The 20345-nt window shown below is 41.1% G+C and overlaps 2 protein-coding genes across 3 annotated transcripts; both read right to left on the bottom strand.

Moving 5' to 3' along the window:
• Positions 1 to 1805: 1805 nt before the first annotated feature.
• On the bottom strand, positions 1806 to 19972 carry LOC115378777 (uncharacterized). 2 transcript variants are annotated; one of them, XM_030079268.1, is made up of 3 exons: positions 19899 to 19972; positions 17941 to 19129; positions 1806 to 1929 (listed from the first exon to the last, which is right to left on the bottom strand). In XM_030079268.1, the coding sequence occupies exons 2-3, from the start codon at positions 19126 to 19128 to the stop codon at positions 1891 to 1893; spliced, it is 1227 nt and encodes a 408-aa protein (XP_029935128.1). In that variant the 5' UTR covers position 19129; positions 19899 to 19972; the 3' UTR covers positions 1806 to 1890. The 2 variants fall into 2 exon arrangements, with proteins under 2 accessions (XP_029935128.1, XP_029935129.1); XM_030079269.1 differs by lacking the exon at positions 19899 to 19972 and adding an exon at positions 19428 to 19516.
• Positions 6476 to 17934, bottom strand: LOC115378776 (mucin-17-like). Its single transcript, XM_030079267.1, has 9 exons — positions 13360 to 17934; positions 13154 to 13253; positions 12369 to 12447; positions 12156 to 12264; positions 11316 to 11447; positions 10863 to 10952; positions 8604 to 8747; positions 8271 to 8455; positions 6476 to 8171 (listed from the first exon to the last, which is right to left on the bottom strand). Exons 1-9 carry the CDS (start codon positions 17782 to 17784, stop codon positions 8003 to 8005), a joined length of 5433 nt encoding a protein of 1810 aa, XP_029935127.1. The 5' UTR covers positions 17785 to 17934; the 3' UTR covers positions 6476 to 8002.
• Positions 19973 to 20345: the final 373 nt, after the last annotated feature.

The following is a 20345-nucleotide window of genomic DNA, read 5'->3' as shown; positions in this document are numbered from 1 at the left end:
GAGCCCTATGATGTCAGCGAAAGCATGTCGCTGCCTGCTTTCAACTCCTCCACCTCTGTTATTAATGAATATGTAGAGAACTGGCTGGAGAAAGCTCATCTTAACCCCACTGTCTACCCAGACGAACAAAGCCAAAAAGCGGAAGCATTACCTCGAGCGGGAACAGAGAGTGGTATGTCTGGGAAGTCAGAAACGAATGGTGATGTGATCACTGTGACAGAGAAGGTGGGGTGTTTGGAGGAGAAAACAGAAACACAAACATGTCCGGAGTCCAAAACTGTCCAATCACCTAACAGTTTTCTTGAAACTAAAGTAAAACAGAGAATTCAGTCCTTTGAAAGCAAATCATTTTCATCAAGCTCATCATCAGAGAAAACTACAGTCATTAAGCAAACTCTTCATACCAGAATTAAAAATACAAAGTGCAACAGTCTACCTCAGAATAATATAGAAGAAATAAACCCCCAAGCCAACAATATCACCGCTGAAACGAATACACCACCTATTAAAACACTGACAGAACTTTCATCAGACAGTGAAGTGGACAATAAATCAACACCTGTAAAAATCTCACTTCAGAACGTAACTCCACCCAGTAGTCTTTCCGTGGAGAAAGCACCCACACCTGCTGAAAGCCTGGTGGAAAATACTGAGTTACCAAACATGGAACATTGTGAGACGGATGAACCTTCAATGGTCAGTAGTCCATTATACAAGATCTCATCAGTGAGCAGTCTAGCATCAGGTAATCAGCCAATATCTATTAGTCCTACGTCTGATCAGGCCACATCACCTTCTGACCATACTTTGGAAAAGACAATGCCAAATGAAACTGATGTTTCATCCACTTTAAGGGAAGAACCATTAACAAGAAATTCTTCTGTGAAAAGGGCACGGCTGGTGAGTAATCTTTCCCTTGAAAGGAAAATGTCTCTAAAAAAGGCTTCTTTGGACAAATCTGATTTATGCAATGATGCTTCTTTGGAAACTAGAATACCATCCATGGCCATCAACACTACAGCTGAAAATATGCCAGTAAACAGTGTTTCATCCACAGGGATACAGTCACATGACACCCTACCAGAAAAGACGCCACTATCAAACAGCATGTTAGACTTGCCCTCATTAATAAGCAGTCCATCATGTATTTCTGCATCACCGACTAGTTTAACGTCTGAAGAGAGGGCTTCATCTGTCAGCCTTTCATCAAATGAGGCTCCAACATCAGCTAATCTTCCATTTAAAGATAAAAAAGCAAGTAAAACATCATCACATGTCTCCACTCAAAAAGAGGCATCATCGCCTAAATCTCCTGTGAAAAAAGTAAAACTGGTCACCAATCCATCTCAAGGAACCACCAGTCCTTACCTGGCAAGGACACCATTACCAAGAAATCCCTCTTTGAAATTAGCATCATCACATAGCCCCTCTCTTGATAAAACCGTATCACCAACTCTTGGAATGAGAAAAACTCCAGTATCGAATAGTCCAACCACCGAGAGGCAGTCATCTGCTTCTAAAGCCCTGCCGCAAAAGAGACTCTCTCCATACTCTCAGTCACTGGATATAGTGTCACCACCTATGAGACAAAAGTCAAATATAAAGTCACTCTCCAGAAATCTCTCGTTAGACAATGCATCAGAGCCTATAAATCAGACACTGAAAAAATCACCATCTCAAAAGAAACGTAATCCAACTCCACTGCCAAAAAAATCACCGGCCAAACTCCCTGATACATCTTCAGACCAAACACTAGCATGTGAGACTCTCATAAAGGAACAGGACAGGACAAAAGCAGCACAAGAGAAACTGCTAACAGAAGCACAAATAATAAATGCAAACCAACCAAACATGAAGCCTGTGCTTGAGAAGATTTGCTACTCAATTAAGTCAATTAGACAAATCACACAGAACAAACGCCTGTCGTGTCTGGAAAGGTCCAACAGCTTGCCTGACTTCTCCTCACATGTGGCCTCCACATTTGGGTCATCATCTAAAGCTCTCCTTGCATTCTTATCTGTCATGACCTTAAAGGAAGGTATAAATAACTTAAATATGCATGAGCTGGATGCAAACAATGTAAGCTGTGCTGAGGCTTTAAAAATGATTGATTCTCTCAGAGAAATCGCCAGTATCGAAGACTCTCACAAGCTGAACGACAGTCTGTCAAACTTACAAAAGTCAGCTTCGAAACAACTCCTCCAAAGTTGGAAGGGCTTTCAGGAACTCAGCAAGAGCCGTAGCTCAACACCAAATTATTCAGAGCAAGACTTAAACAAGGCCTGTCCTGTGGAAGAAAATGTTATTGATGAGCTAATGAATGAACTTGACATGCCTGAGCCACTTAAAGAGGAATTGGCTGCTCTTCCTGGGGGTAAAGGGACTGAAAGTAAACAAAAAGAGACTCCTACTGACCAGGCAACCATAGACGGTGAGGCCGTGCCGTCATATCATGATGTGGTGAATGAAGAAAATCTGGGGGTTGCATATATGGATGTAAAAGACAACATTAGGAAAAATCTTGAGAAAGACAATGATTTCAGTCCTGTTGATGAGTCATGTTCAGATCAGGAGGGCCAAGAAAAGCAAAGTGACAATGAGTGTGTAGAGCGGGAGGCGAGCAGTGAGGTAAACACAACTGATGCTGAGGAGGAAAAGCAGTCGCGTTCAGAACAGGAGAAACCAGAGGTTGAACGCAATGAAGATGCCTCGTCTAACCCTCCAAGTCAGGGCAGCATGGAGAAGAGACAGAAGAGGCAACCCGCCAATAATTTTAAGCCTTTAAAAGTCATAAATGAGGAAAGCGTAACTGGCTCAGATATAGAGGATCAGTCTCACTCTGAGGAAGACCGACAAAAGGTCCCCTCTAAAGAGCTACATGTCATCATTGAGGAAAGTATCTCTGGCATTGACGAAGAACACGTTAGCCTGGGCGAGGAGCACTATCACACTGATGACCAGCAAGGACAAGATGAGAGAATAAATACATCTGAGGGGGATGAGGATAGTTTAATAGATGGGGTTGGTAACACACGAATTTGTGGGCAGACTCAAACAAAAAGTCAGAATATTAGTGGAAGACTGAATAATTTAACCAAAAATCAGGATTCATATACAATAAAAGACAAAAGCAGCATACGGTCAGTCAGTTTAGAGAAAAATTACAGTTTTGATGTAGACAGGGATAGTGGGAATGATCACAGAAGCTGTGATGAACATGATGATGAGGTAGAACCACCCAAGGCTGTAGATGAACACAGCAGCTCAGCTGAGGATGAATTAAGCTACGAGAGGGACTCGAGCTCAGAGGGTGAACATGTAACTACGAGCAGATACACAGAGGAAAGCCGTGCAAGATATCAGGTGATGGGTGGAATGGGAAAGCGGTCTGAGGAAGCTACAACATGTGAAAAAGCTGTGAAAAAACTTGAAGATCAGTCTGAAGAAATAAAATCACAGTCTGTCGCAGAGAGAGTAATTCTTTTAGAAAAGCAAGTTGCTGATGCACAGAGAAAAAACACAACTGGAAGTTTGAGAGTCAAACAGTTTCCAAAAAAACATGAGTCAGACATTGAGGATTCAACCTCTGAATCTCAACCACCTCAGCCAGGTCTGTGCACCAAACCAGCTCAGTCGTCATTATCTTTTAGCTATGACTCCAGCGGTGTTATAACCAAAGAACCTGAGGGCAACAGGGTCAAGTCAATAAAGGAAATGTTCCTGGCAAAAACTGCCACAGACATTCAGAGTGGACAAAAACGTTTCACAAGCCCAAACACATCAGAGCTGTCTGATTGCAGACCGGAGACTTCAGATAGCGGCGGCTATCAATCTCAGAATTCGAGCGAGTTGTCCAGTGGTGAAGATGGTTCACCCCGGAAATCCATCAGAAAAGGTTTTGTGAGAAAAACAATTGAAATGCTTTATGGCAAGAAAGATGCCAATACTGATGAAGAAGCAAGTCAAAGGCCCCCATCTGAACCCAAACAAAAAAAGAACGAGAGCTCTGGCGTTTTCACTCCATTTCAGATATCTGGGTCCAAAGTGATGTCCGATTTGTCTTACTTCAACTCCACAAATACTCTGGACACACTCAGTGAAGCAGCGCGATGCATTGCCTTTAATGCACAAGTCAGGCCTGAGGACAGTGTCTCAACTGAGGACGAGAAGCGTTTCCTCCGAGAAAACTCACCGATGAGAAAGTCTAAATCAGACCCAGCTGGAATAAACATAACCTGTGAAAAACCACCACGACATCAGGGAGTGTGCGAGAATAGCAAAGAGGATGTCCCATACTCCCTGTTTAGCACTAAGTCTGATAAGTCTAAAGACAAAGAGAAGCTCGCTAAAACAAAATGCACCTACTTTTCTCTGCCCCACACCAGCGACTCCGAGACATGCCAGGACGACATTAGCGTTGCCAGCAAGGGCAGCGTGAACAGTGACAGCATGGTGGAGAGGGCAGAGGATCCAGAGGAAACGAAAATGTGGGCTGAGAGGAATGGCACGCTGCCGGGCGCTGGCATTAAGATACTGGACAACAAAGTGCATCCACTTATAGAGAAACCTGATGGCGAGGTTATAGTGTTGCAGCCTGGGAAAAACTATGGCGCTGTTAACAGAAGACTTCCAGAGCCTGACGTTTTGGATATCCTGTACACGTTTTGTGGCCAGCACTGTCCCATCTTGTGATGAGCTTTACGCAGCAAGGACTTTCTTTTAGGGTGAAACTAATATTTCAACATTAAAACATCTAAGGCATTTTCTTAGTTCAGAAAATGTGTAAATTGTTGGGCTACAATTCAATGTTACCTTCATTTTGGTGCCTACATTTCAACGTTGCCATAGCTTGGCATAATGCACTATCACACTAACTAATCAACTAATTTGCGCTCACTGATAATTTATCACAGGTGTACCAGCCAATGATGAACCTTTATTGAACATTTGCATGATGTACAAAGCTTTTAATGCAATTTATCAGTTTATAATCCCTGTTGTCTTGTAAATATTTTTTTGTATGTAAGTTTATGCAAAAGGTGTGACTGCATACAAATACGGCAACACCTCGCGTATTTGCCATGCAACCTCCAGAGCAGCTCTATCTCCTTTAGGTGGCCTGTCCAAAGAATGAGCATCCAGAGTATTACTGTAATCCTGTTTTAACACTCTTAAAACAGATCAAATCCCCACAGATGTCAGGCAATACGGCCAATCCCAGCTGCACTCGGCGAGTGGCTCACTACCTGCTCGCAGCTCCAGTTTGGCCCGCTGTCCTGGTGGAAAATATGTTGCTACTTTTACTCACTGACACAGAAAAACTAAATCAATTGCTGGACATTAAACAATACACAGGAAGTTGTACTTGTCAGAATAATGTGTAGGTTTGATGTTTAATGTGGTTTTGTACATTGATTGAACAAGGTGTAAATCTTACATATAGATTTGTACTAAATAACCATAGCTGAATGCAGATTTAACATAACTGACTTTTATAGTTTAAGTTAACAATCTGGCAGCTGTGACAACTTGTGACACCTATCTTATTTATTTGTTTGACAATAAAAACGTGTATTTCCAAATGTTTTTTTCCTTGAATTTTTGTATGGGACTTCTTTGTTGGTGTGGATCACTGCTAAATTCAATCGAGATTAAATTTCTATGGATGAAACTGAAGTTAAAGTTAAGTTTTAAACTTTTTTATTATTATTATTATTATTATTGAGGTAGAGTATTTCATGATAAATCCTATTTTTACAACGTAACGCTTTCTCACCACTGGTCTTCCACTGATTTTCATCTCATGGTTAAACCCGGTTTCCTAGGCAGATTGAAATCAAAATCAGATAGTTTTAGTGTCACTAGTGTCAGTGGGCCTTGGTGAACTTGGTGTTAAGATGCCTGTCGAAGGCCTGGCAAGTTGTTTTCTCCTACCGATCAGTATCAGATGTCTGAGGAGGAACTGGGAGCTCTGTTTTCTCACTCTCTGTCTGAGGAAGTATCCGTGTTGTTGTAAGGTTGTTTTGTTTCTCTGAAGTTGCCATCGAGCAGGCCCGTGTTGTGACAGGAGAGCAGAGGAATGCACTAAGAGGGGAGTGTTTACATCTCCGTCTGCAAAGAAAAAACAAGGTGGCCAGACATTTCTCACTTTTTACACACGTATGTTATCTCATAAATTATAAGCCTAGCATCAGTAATTTCAGTTTCTATGCATGAACAGAACTGGAATTAATGACTGTCTTTGCTAAGGTATTGTCTCACAGCGACACAATTAACTATGACCACTAGGTGGCAGCAGCCATAACACAACAGAGTCAGGTGAATCACATTTTACAAGGATCAACATTATTTTACCTCTTTTAAGAGATTTCACGGTCTTTTGTTTCTCCTTTGACTTCCTGCAGCTTAAAGCAACAGTTAAAATTTAACAATAACCTGTATCTTCTAAAAAAAAAAAAAAAAGGAGCAAGCAAAAATATTTTAAAACGTTTATTATTTAAATAAATATTTACATAACAGCTTCGTATAAATCAATTTTTTTTTCTTACACATGACACATCTTTCTAAAAGCAACTGCTTTAACAAGAGGGAAGAAGAAAACAAGAATGGATGAATTACAATGATACTGTAGATAGGTGCGGTGTGAGAGAGACAGAGGTTCATCTCAGCCCCTTCTGTTGATCACTGAGCAAATATTCCCGTTTGCAATCATAAAGGTTGACGTATGGATGACATTGACCATCACTCAAATACCATTAAACACCTGAGCTTTAAGACCTTGCCCATTATACTCATAAAATTTATGTTATAGTATGCATAAATCTACTTGATAAATCGATATACATTTTAATTCATTGTTAATAAGGAATAGGAGGATGATACTCTATACTAACTAAAACAACTCAAAGTATCATCTGCTAAGCAGCACATAACTGAGAAAAACAGCTGAAAAATAAAGATTAATAAAAAAAAAATCAACATCTCAAGCCACACATCATTCAGTCAGGTACAAAACAAAGTAATAGACTTGTTAAAATGAAAACAGACAATCAATCATACAGTATATCGGCTACAATGTCCTGCCAAATGGTGTACAGTATATGGCTCAGCTTGAAAACCCAAAACGTTTGAGGCAAATTGTTCCAAGAAAATTAGAGCACACAATTAATGCCCAAGCTACAGTTCTAATCCCCATTTCCTCAGATTGTAACCCTTGCTGAAATGAGTCCCTCCAATCAAATCATCTGATCTAGACGATTAGTTTGAGACATTACGAGAAAACATGATCGTGAAATTGAGAAGTTGTAATTTGGAAAAAATGTCAGACCACTTGATATAAACTGATAAAACATTACCAGTGTCGCTTGAACATGATGACAATAAATCGCTACTGACTGTGAGGAGATGAGCATGAGAGAGCTCTCATTGTACACACGATGTACACATTGTATACTTTTGTATGTTGGAGTGAAAGGCATTATTACAACAGAATGACAAAATTCTAAAAACAAAAAAACAAAAAACATTTTATTCAATACAGTCCATCAATCTTGTTTACCATTTTGCTTCTCAGGGGCTCAATTTAAAAAAAAAAAGAAAAAGAAAAAGAAAAAGTATATTGAGTGGTGAAATGCTCTTTGTATTCTATTGCTGTGAAGTCATGCATGTAAACTCTAATACTTCCAATAAAAGCAGTTTGTTTACTTAAAAAATGTATAAAGAAAATATTCTTTGTTTCAAAATACTATGCCGGGAGGGATTAAAGGGTGGATTCATAACATTTTTCAACAACACCTTGTTGTTTTCATCCTGAGATTAAAAACTAATGTGTATCCCCTCCGAGGAGTAATTTATAGTCAGTTTTGATTCGCTGTGTAACTAAAGACATGGCGTCAGTGGTGCGATTCGGATACTGAATAGTGAGGGCGGGTCCCATTGGTTAGTGAGTGCCGCAGTTAAATCCTATACGTGTCCAATTCGTCGTTACCTTTCCTCAAGGCTGTCAAACTGCATCGGTCTTGGGCTGGGATGAGCGCGTTCCACTAACAAAGTTATAAACCAAAAACTGAGAGGTGCCGAAATAATGTGTGGCAAAGAGTTTCCCATCGGGAGTCGGGTCGGAGAAAGCGATCTCATCTTTGCTCAGGCATGAACCATAAATGAAGTTGTTCCTATTCAGGGAAAAAAGAAGCATGTGTCAGGTTTCATTTTTTTTGTTTGTTGTTGTTGTTCTTTTGGGGTGAATCTTGGCTGAGTGAAGGCAGACTGACCTGAGGCACTCGATCATGCGCGAGGCGATGCCCTGGCGTCTCATCATGCTGAAGACCCAGATGCGGCTGATGCCACACAGGGCAGGTTCAGGGGTGGTGGAGCAGCACCAGGCTCTCTGCCGCTCAAACATTACCTTCTCTCCCTCCGAACCCTCTGGAAGGGGCTCTTCAATCACCCTGTACCCCTATGAGCATTTACAAACACAGATTGACTGGCAGTCTACACTTCAGATGGATAAGACTCAGGATGCAAGCTGAACATATTACAGTCTGCTCCCCTTATAATATCAACAAACCCCCGACAAATTTCCTGGTGGATGTAAACTGTCTCACCTCTTGAATGTGCTCTGCTATGAGGCATCCAGCCACTTTCTTGTCGTTGGAGATAAACAGGAAGGTTTTGGTCTGAGAGGGACACTTGGTCTCCACCTGCTGGAAGCCGAGGTCATTGTCCACCATCTCCCTGATCTCCTCAACCTGAGAGACAAGTTACTGCAGAGTGAGCGAATCATGTGCTGCTGGTGGCCTGAGGCTTCTTAGTTAATATATAATTCATTATAATTCTGTGTTGATGAATCAAAATTGTCTATCAATTATGAGTTTATATATCCTACTAAATTGATCTAAATTTAGTGCATAAGTATACAGCCTGTGTAGAATTTAAAACAATCTATGATATGACCGACTCTTGGAATACTGCTATGTTTAATATGGTTGAACATTCCTATTAATCTTAGAAAAGGTAGTAATGACATTGTCTTCTGTTAGACTGCACAAAGTGAGTGGCAGGTATGTAATGGTAGAGACTCAGTAATGGGGATTATGCAATAAGATGAAGAAGTTCAGCCGAGGCCAATAGCAGAGATTATTAGGCCCACAACATTCCAGTTAATTTCCTAGACAATGTGAGCAGCTTGTCAAGGAATAAACGGGTACATTAGCCAATGCTAACTGCACTGAGAGAGAAATTATGTGTTTCTTTAATGTGTTAATCAGAGCGTTTCAGAGCCAGACTGAAGCTCTTAATGAAGCAAAGATGTTGAAGTGGTAACCACCTACTTTCAAAAATGAGCCACTTAAGGTCATTTAATCTGTTAATGCTTAATCAGAATAGCTTATAACTAATACATTAATTTACTATTGTAAATTTGTCCTAAGAAACAGCCAATCTATTAGCTGCTGAGAGTAAATAGAAGACTTGACTTAGTGTTTGACACATATCTGACACTTTTCAACACATGAAATATGCTTGCCGGATGTTTGTCTTAACAATATATGTGTACTATTACTATATAACTATATATAGTTATATAGTTATGAATGTTATGAATTGATGATGATTTCATTTTTGTATGTTCAAATGATGGAATTAAGTCCATTGCTGCCTTATTAAAAAAGCGCATTTTTATGCTAAGTGGCAACACCACAGAATAACTTCTAAAATATTCACTGCAAGTACACAAACCAATATGTCTTTTCAGTTTTTAAGATCACATTTCATGGAATTCACCTCCGCTGTCAGTGTAACAAAGGAACAATACACTCCAAATGTACCACTTAAGACAACACACACTGGCACATTTGAAAAGGAAGAACACTTTCCACACAGCTTTTTTAGCCAGCTGAAAATTCATGATTGAACAGAGATCTGTTCCTAGAGAGTTGTAACAGGGCTCCTGAGGACTTCTGCTATCTTAGCTACGTACCGGTCCATAAACAGAAACTCATTCTCTCACTGCTCTCATCACTTTCACCTGCGATGGAAAACATCTGTTCTAACTGATAGCTGCAGAGCACAGGACACACTACTGGCAAAATTAATACTTTTCCAGCGGACACAAGTCATACTTTCTTGAAAAGATAAATCAAACTTCCAGTACAGTTGCAGGTCGTGTTTTATTTCCCATTTTTTTATTTTAAACTGTGACAGACAAAGATTAAGTAATAAAAATCAGGGTACTGTCACACGGATTCAGACGTGCAGCTCAACAAGGACGTGGGACAAGAAATATCAGCACATGTAGAAGTGCTTGTCCTTCAGGCAAGGATTAAAAAAAAAAATGAGGAAAACTAATGGCTCAACAGTACTGGCATGGCTTTCTATGTCTGTATCAGACACTAAAGACTGCTTCATTCAGCCTTCCCCAGATGAATTAAATGGTCAATTCATCATAGTGGCATAAAAAGAAATGTAAGACATAAGAATTTGATTAAGGAGTTCTAGCAAAATATGGCATTTTACATATATCAATACACTTTTGTACAGATGCACATTTGAGTTCCTATGAGGTGTGTTTGTTCACTGCATTTAGACATTTACACTGAACTGTTCTGTCATGTTCATGTGGCAGTAGCTGTGCATACTGAAACAGTAAAAACACAACTGGTTCATGCATATTGGAATATTATTCTGCCCTTACCCGGGTATTTTTTCTCCTCTAGTTACAGGTATTGTGATGTATCATAGCTGATTATCGTATAATATATCCCAGATTGCAGAGTGATTCCCAGCCCTAATCAGAATTGGTGACAAACTTTTTCTAATGACCATCAGTTATCCTTCAGGAAAAACCTTATTTGCTGTAAACGTACCTTTTTGAGAGCGTATTTGGGATCATCTGGCAGGACAAGAATGATCTTTCCATCAGGATATTCCCCCAGGATCCTCTCCTTTTTCCATCCCTAAAGACAACAAAGAATATGTGTTTGTCTTCTTATTTTCTATACATACTGTTTGTTTGCTTGGTTTTTCATACTACAAATTTTCATCATGTAAATATTAATATTATTTTCCCTCTGCCTCAGTATAATCTGCTGGTTCATATTACAGCAGGATATCTGAATTAAGACCAAGACATCACATTTTAAGGTGGCCTCAGTCAGGCTGTTTTGTATGCACCCATCATCAAATTGCCATTGTAATAAATGTGATACACGGATGCCTCTGTGCATGTCCTGATAGTCGACAGTATAAAGGAGTGAAATGATTTGCGAATTGGGACAGCAGGCATAATGGCCATGTAATTTATGAAATAGCCTTCTCACCACATATTTGACAGCGCTGGTGAACTGGTTGTGGAAGAGTAAATGCTGAGATTCATCCTCAGGGTTGGCAGCAGAGTAGAGCATCCCACACACAGTGCAGGTCACAGCTCCAAAGTGTTTCTGCCCCGCGTCCTAGAACACACAGAAAGCACAAACAGAGGCTCAGCCATTTAGGAAGTTATTTAATAATACAAAAGATTTAATGTGACAACACCCTGTGCTATTAAATTAGGGTAATCCCCCTATGTAACAGTGTAGTGTCGGTAATAGAGCACTTGGTATATTATATAATTATGTCTCCTTAAGTAGAGGGAAGGTGAGCCAGTTTGGCAGGAAATATTTGTAATAACAATGGCTTGGTCATACCTTCAAACAGGGAAATGCTAGCAAATACTAAATAAGTCTGTTATACAAACAAAAATCAGTTCAAATTTAATGCAGAGATACGTTATTCTTAATTATTTTGTTTATTTTATCAACTTACGATTCAAGTTAATGATTCAAGTTTGGGCACATAATACATTCACTGGTCAGACTGTCACAATACCTGCCAAGTTATCAAGAGATTTGTTACATGGCCTAATTTGTTTTTGAGGATACATATTAATAAACACACCATCAAACATTGGCTTCCAACAGTTAAGTTACTTGGATCCATAGAAAGATCTTCAATAGCAGTGGTAAAATACTTAAAAATACACAAAGTTTTAATGTTGAGCGAAAAAAATCTAAAATTAAAATGAATGTCCTTTCAATGACAGCATCCATCAGGGCACATGTTTCTGCTATCTCTGTAGTGTTATGCAAATTGCGACGGGAGGAATGAAATAAGTCACTCACAATGATAGTTTGGTTGCCATCTTTGTCAGCCTCCTTTAGTTTCTTGACTTCCTTTTGTAGACAAGCATCTGAGAGAGGAGTCTCATTGCCTTGTGGCTTTACTGCTCCACTGTGGTACAAAAATAGACCAGATTAGTTCAGTATTCCATTGCTAAAAGTGAAAACATTAAGATAAAAACATTTAAAAAAAAACCATTGAAAGCAACTTCTTACTCAGAAAGCTTTTCTGTCGTCTTCTCAGCTGTTTTGACGGTTTCTGCCTGATTCTCTGGAGATGGCTTTATATCAGCGACTACAAAAAAAAGAGAGACAGAATTTTATACACCAGTAGGTTTTGTACAATGTAGATTATGTCAGGGAAATTGATAAAAAAAAATGCTAAAAAAACACAATATCACCCCACATTAACTCCATTTTATAGCCCAATCATAATGCCAGAGCAACCTCATAACAGCTACACTGCACAATCATGAATCCTGACTCAAGCCTGATGACAGATTTAATTAGGTTGCCATTTAACGCTTAAATAATGTGTGACACAGCGATCAAGCCGTGCCAATTTATTAAGTGAAATTTTCAAGGTAAAAGTCACTTTGGAAATTACAGTTCAAATGCACTCTAGGAATCTGTTTTTCACACTTTGCATGCAATAATTTATGTGGTCCACTCTTCTTTGCATTACTTATTTACTAAGTTTTTTCTTTATCATCTTTTGGACTTTTGGTTATACCACTGCTTCATGAAATATACTTGTCCTTGTCCAAAACAAAAACAGCTTTCGCAGATTTCACCACAAACAATTTTGGTCTTACAAGGATGCTTGATAAAACATATCAAAAGACAGAGAATCACTCTTCACAACGTGCTTCTGTTATAAAGGCCTTTTTCTGATGCATGTCTTACAAATCTACCTAACACAGAGATGAAGCATCCTGAAACTGGTGGTGTAATTTGAATAGGACACAAACATAGCACGGAAACTACTTATAATTATGTACCTGCAGACTTTTCTTCACACTGCAGTGTTTTTTGAGAACCTTTCAACTCTTCAGAGGGAAGGGAAGATGTAAGAGATGATGCAACTGGATCAGCAGAGTTCTGAGTAAACGAAGAGGAGATGAATAAAGTCACAATCTTGATATTCATCAATCCTATTTGTGACACACACACTGTCGTATAATTTATTTTTGAGTGACAGACTTACCTCGCATTTGACACTTTTCGGTGAAGGAGGATTTGGGATTTTCAGAGGCATCAAAGGAACACTTGCCTTAGGAGCAGCAGACTGTGCCTCAGATGTGGATGAAACAGAAGGCTGAGCTGTTGTTGGAGTACAAGGCTTCAGCTGAGCTGTAGCTGCACTGGTGGGCTTTAATTGGGACGTACCGGAACCGGTGGTCTTTGACTGACCTGGATCTGAGACAACAGCTTTTGACTGAGGTGTGGACAAAACAGGAGGCTTTAATTGAGCTTTGGCTGAGACAACAGGCTTTGATGGAGCTGGGGTTGTAGTAGTAGTAGCCTTTGACAGGGGAGTTGTTGCAATGGCAGGCTTTGACTGAAGAGTAGTGGAAACAACAGGCTTTGACTGTCTTGTGGTTAAACCAGCGGGTTTTGACTGACCTGAGATTTGTCCGGCAGATGTTGTTTGAGCTTTGGGTTTTGTCTGGTTGTGGAGCTGTGATGAAACTGCTGGTTTCGACTGCAGTGTGGGTTTAGACTGAGTTGTGGGTTTTGACTGAGGGTTTGGTCCTGTCTGCGGTATGGGCCTTGACTGAAGTGTGGGCTTTGTTTGAACTACTGGTGGCAGGTCATCATCTAATTCAAAGTCATCAGGGGAATATTTGGGTCTTGGTCTGTATGGCTTGTACTCCACATCAGGCTTCGACTTCTGCGCATTTAGTCCATTAGGCATGGGAGGGGGTACAGCTGGAAGGGTCCTTTTCACTGCTGATCTGGTCACTTTAACAGTTGGCCCCGGAGTAGGGGTTGCTTTAGGAGCTTTAGGAGTCTGGGCCTTCGGGGTTTCAGTTTTGGGAGGTTCGTTCTGGATGGGTTCAGCCTTGGGTGGCTCAGGCTTGGGAGGCTCTGTCTTTGAAGGCTCTATTTTAGGTGTGGTAGGTTTACTAACGGAGGAAGGACTTGGAAGAGGGCTTTTAGATGGACTGGCGGCAGGTGGAGGAGGTGTGGTCGCAGGAGTTATTGAGAATGAAGAGGTCACAGACAGGGATGACTTAAAATCTATATCTGAAAACATCATCTGATTTGCTTGGTCAGACTTGAGCTTCTTCACACGTGTCCAAGACATTTTCTCTCTCTGAAGTTCAACCTGCCTTAATCTTTGATATCGAGTCAGCTTTTTTTTCTCGTGGGCTTTGAGTGGCACAGTAACCTGGGTGATGAAGAAGCGTCTCTTTGGAGGCTCTGTAGAAGACTCTGTAGAAGGCTCTGTAGAAGGCTTTGTTTCAGTTAAATCAGCTGTTTCGGGTTTGGCAGCAGAGGCCTCATCAGCAGGTGGCACTGATGGAGAGCACTCCTCTGGTCCAGCAGCAGTTGCAGCATTAACCGTGTCTGCATCCTGTGTGTTCACAGGTGGGCTTTCTTTCTTACTGGCTTCAGCCTTTATTACTGCTGCTTGTTTTTCCTCCTCTATTCTCTTCAACAGCATGCTGTCTGTGGCAATGTCCTCAGCGATTTCCTCACATAGGGCTAAGAGGTTCAACTGCTGCCTATTTGCTGTTCTTTTAGAGGCTGCAGCCTTTTGCTCGGCTAAAGCTGCAAGACGGGCTTTGGTTCTGGCCTGTGTATTCATTTCTTGTTTCTTGGGTTTTTCTACAGCCTCTTGGCAATTTGTAGCATCTTCAGTTTTCACGCTAGCTGTGCTGTTTTGTTGGTTGGTCTCACACCTCTGAGCATCACCTGCATTTTTTCCTTCATTGCCCCTTGCTTTACCAGAGACTGCTTCTGGTGTTTCCTGGGAGTTTTCTATTATCGTGATGTCACTATCTTCCTCCTCATTCTCACCCTCCATCACGACAATCTCATGTCCAATTTCTATGTCCTCAAAAATCTGCAGTTCTTGTAGCTCCAAGTTACCCTCAACATTCTCTCTCACCACAGCATCACAACCTTCCTTTGGACTCTCAAAAGGTTCATGGGCATGACAGTTTGCCATCTCAATCTCTGTGGTATCAGAAATGTTTATGTCAGACGGTGGCTGCTTACAATGATCAGAATTTTGATTGAGTTGAACATTTTCCCCTAAAGGCAGCATAGTTGCATTCTCTGCCTCAAGCTTAGTCTGCAAATTTTCATGTAATTCTTCAGATGAATTGGTCACTGAAACGTCTTTCATCTCATCAGATTCTGGGCATTGCTGCACTTCTACCTCAGCAGACAAGCTCTGTTGGGAGTTGTTTAAGTCTAATATTATTTTGCTTTCCTCATGCTCACCTGCCAAAGTACTGTCTGGATTCACTGATTCTGAAAATGAAGCTGACAATCCTGATTCAGCTGCTGCTTGAGTCACAATATCAATGTGAATTTCGCTCTCTGGGGCACTGATTGGTTCCAAGATCACAAAATTTTCAGACGTGCTATCTGGCATCTCAACTTCAGCTGTGGCTGTCGTTGTCACTGTGACATCTACAACCTCCTGAAGGCCCATGTCCTCCTGCACCTGTTCAGAAAACTCAGTGGCATTGATGGATTCTGGAAATCCATTTCTGTCATTTTTTTCTCCCAAATCGCCTGACTTGCCATCTGGCAGGCTGATATCGTCACTTGAGCTGATCACTGCAACTTGTTTCACATCCACGGTCCCATTAATCGGCTCCAACTGTGCAGAGGCAGAACTCTCTGCCACACTGATGGTCTGCATTTCCATTTCAATAGCAGCTTGGCTGTTTGAGAGACAAATGAGCTTCTTATCACTGTGTTCCTCACCCTCTTGTTGTGGGTTACTAATTAGTACATTTTCTTCATTAGCAGAGAGGGTCTGTAAATCTTCTTTAATCTCCTCAGTCTCTTTACTCTGAATGTCCAGTAAAGGAGCAACACCAGGCTTGTCCTCTGTCACTCCACAAACTTCCATATCTGGATTACTCTCCGGACTGCTAATGGCCTCGTACACCACCTGCGTTTCATGAAGCTCACCTTCTGACTGATTAATTGTCTTAATCTCCTCTGAAGCTTGAATTACAAGATCAGTGTCTTCTTGGTGGCCACAAACAAAAACTATTAATTCATCTCTTCCATTTTGTTCTCCTTGACCTTCAGTATTACTGACTGTTTTGTTAACCTTTTCACGAGACATGAATGTGACCTTTTCTTTGACCTCATGAATCACCTGGCTCCCTATTTCCTCTTCTGGGACAGAATCTGCAGTCTCCTCTATTGATCCAGTTATTACATCCATATTCCTTTGGACAGCTGGGGCACTGTTCACCTCTGCCACAACAACCAAGTTTTCATTTTCCTTACTTCCATAATTTGCCATCAAAAGACCTGTCTGAGCTTCATTAGATAAGGCCTTAGTGTGTTCGTTAACTTCCTGGCTCCCCTGGCTTTCTATTTCCTGTCTAGGTGCTGGATTAGAAATCTCCTCTAATGTTGCTGTAGTCTGCATGTCTGTCTGTATTTGATTCTCAGGAACAGTGTCAAGTTCAGAGTTTACCATGTCTTCATTTTCCCTACATTCAGAATTTGCAATCATTAGATCCTTTTGAACGCCAACTGATACATCTGTGGTGGATTCACTGACTTCCTGACTCCCCTGGTTTTGTATTTCCACTCTCAGTGCTGGATTAGAAATTTCCTCTGGTGTTGTCAGAAGACCTTTCTCAATGTCATTAGATAAGGCCATAGTGTGTTCACTGACTTCATGGCTCGTCTGACTTTGTATTTCCTGTTTAGGTTCTGGATCAGACATTTCCTCTAATGTTTCTGTCGTATTGATTTCCATTTCCATTTGACTCTGCGATACAGAGGCACATTCAGAGATCACCTTGTTGTCTTCATTTTCCATACTTTTGGAATTTCCCATCATTTCATCTTTATGCATTTCAGTATGTATCTCTGTAGTGTGGTCATTATCTTCTTTGTTACCCTGGTTTTGTACAGCCACTGCAAGTACTGGGTGACATGTCTCCTCTGCTGTTGTTTTAGTCAGCATGTCCACATCTAGCTGACCCTCTGGAACCATCACATGTTTAGCAATCTGTCCTTTATCTCCCTCAGTACCAGCATCACAATGTGCTGTCAACACTTCAGAGGTGCAGCTGGCAAATGTCTTGACCATCTCCTCTTGAGCGCCAGAGCTCTGCTGTGCCTCACCAGAACAACCTGTCCCAGCGAAAGGCTCAGTGGACCCTGATTCAACATCCTTTCTTTCACTTTCATCTACTCCAGACTTGCTATCTATGGAGTTCACTCCATCACATGAGTTGGTAAATGTATCTGGCACCTCTTGATTTAGTTGGTCCTGTGTGGTTGGTTTAGATATTGATTCCTCCTTGAGGGCAACTTCAGTTTTGACACTGACATCTGTTTCCGTGTGTGGATGGTCTACAGACTCTGCTGTCACTTGATTTTGCTCACTCTGACCATTTGGATTACTATGTACTGCCATCACCTGTTCTGGGAGAGGATTTATTTCATTTGATGACACTTCATCTTCTACATCTGCATCTCTAGGGCCATCTGAAACATCAGCTAACTCAACGTCTCCCTGCCTTTCATTCTCACCTCCTTTACGTTCAGATTCTATATCAAGCTGCAGCTCCACAGGGACAGAGTCTGGGGGCTCCTTTCCTTGAGTTTCAATGTTCAGATGTGTAATATCTTCTGAAGCTGATTCTATGACTCTCTTCTTTTCACCTGTCTGATCTTCACCTTCACAGCCTGGATTCACATCCTCATTAACAGAATTTAATGTTTCCACTGGTGATGCTAGTGCTTCATTATCTACATGGTTTTGGCTCACAGGCTCAGCGATGGACTCTGTGACATCCTTACTTTCATTTTCCTCGATCTCACCCTCAGATGTGACACCAGACTTCTTATTCCCAACAACAGAGTCCAACTTTTCGTTTGATGATACTAGTGTTTCACAATCAATATGTTCTTGGCTCTCTAAATTTTCAAATTCCTTACTGTCACTGTCTTCAGGTTCATGCTGAGATTTTTTTCCGCCCTCCACATTCACTGTTACAGAGTCTAAAGTCTCCTTTGACAACAAATGTTTGGGAGCATCTACTTCTTCTTGGCTCTCTGGTTCAGTGACAGACTCATGACAGACCGGTTCCTTGCTCTCATTTTGATCAGCCTCATCTGCTATTTGAATAACTGGAGAGGTTGAGCATCTACCATAATTGTGGTCCATCTGTATAGGATCTGTCGGTGAGGCTGATGACTCCTGGCTAGGCTCCTGTGGGTCAGACGGCGACTCTGTGGCTTTGCGCTTGGCTCTTACACGGTTTGAATATTTTCTGATGCACCGGGCCTTGTTTCCATCGTCCCTCATTTTAAAGAGGTCAATCTTGCTACTGTCACTACTTAGCTCATCATCTGACTCTGTGGAGGCTGTTCGCGAGAGGCTGGCTGGTCTCTTCAGGGAAGCTTTGGAGTTAGCTTTCTTCGAGGGAGCTGCTCCACAGGAGGCACTTGTGGCTTTCAAGAGCTTGGCTTTTTTGACAGGTGGGTCAGACGTGGTTTTGCTGGAATCCTTTAGAGAGGAGCTCTGTTTGGATGAATGGCGGCTGGACATAGCTGGTTTATGTTCCTCTTTCACCGAAGCAGACCCTTTTTTCTTGGTTCGCGGGGTTACTGTCCTTTCTTGTGAATTTCCCGTGTTAAGGGGCCTATTCTTAGTAGCTGGTGCAGTTTTAGATGGTTCGACCTCCCCATCCTCGTCCAGCTTCCTCATCTTGGTTTGAGCATCATCAGAAGTTGATCTTCTCTTTGAGGCTGGCATTCTGTCAAAATATTAAATAAAATTAAACAAAGTGCTGTACTAAACATTTTCTAGCAGACAGTGCCTGTGCAACTAAACAAAATTAATGAATAGGCAGCAACACTGGCTATACACTATCTTTTTTCCCCTGACATCCAGCAGCTCTGTGATGATGTGCTCAAGTGTGATGTGTTTCCTGTATATCGAGGACATGCTTGGCAATGATTTGAGAAAAATGTCACAGTAGTGTGCAATCTCTGCTCAAATCAAAACAAGGTTTGCATGTTATTATTGCTATTATACGGAGTGTGTTTACTTACTCTTTACAACCTATTCCCGGTGCAATCAGGGGCTTGCCCCGCCAGCAGCAAGGTTTGCTAACGTTGAACGTAAACAGGAATAAATCGCAGTCAAACTGAATGGCTAACTGTTCCCACACTAGTGTGACCGACCATCATTTATCCCTTTTACTCATGATCTAACCAGTCCGGAGAAAGTTAAGGTTTTCGCCAGCTATCCAACAGCAGGTCGGCCACGGCTGTGAGGATGAGCCGAGCGGACAGAAATGGTTAGTTAGGTAGCTGAGTGTGGCTAACGTGTTAGCTTGGAAGTCAACAGAGATGGGAGCTAACGCTAGCCCTGGCCAACTCGCAACAAATGAGCGAACTGAGCTTCGTTATTCAAGTCACTCACAACAGCCGCCGCGCCGAGCAAAAGGCTCTCACGAGTGGCCACTTTTATCATACCATCAGCAAAATAACGACACAGCGACGTGCATCAGTGAAACTCACTTTGATGTTTTCTTTTTCCAACAACAGCTGTTTTTTTTTCTTTCCTGTGAATAAAAATTAACTGTACTTCCGGAGGAAACCGACGGAAGTGACGTAACAACCTTGTAGCTTGAGTGAAATTTTATTATTATTATTATTATTATTATTATTATTATTATTATTATAAATTATTTCTGAGGTGGAAACGTTGCCCCAAAGCAGTTAAATGTGACTTTTATTTTCTGTGCTGGTGCAAGTGAGTGAAGTCAGGTTTGTTTATGCAGCTCCTCCTGCCTGATTCTAAGCAATCAGCAATCACAGCACAAAATGATGGCATAATTACAAAAAAAAATCACGCAAAACATGTTTAAAAGCAGATGCTAAATTATGATGTCTAAATAATTTAATCCTTTACACAAACTAAAACTCTTTTCATATTAGGGATTTTGGAGAAAAATCACCTTGGGC

The sequence above is a fragment of the Myripristis murdjan genome, chromosome 20 (genome assembly GCF_902150065.1).
Source record: "Myripristis murdjan chromosome 20, fMyrMur1.1, whole genome shotgun sequence".
NCBI classification, from domain to species: domain Eukaryota; kingdom Metazoa; phylum Chordata; class Actinopteri; order Holocentriformes; family Holocentridae; genus Myripristis; species Myripristis murdjan.
This window is presented reverse-complemented; position numbering and strand designations above follow the sequence as displayed.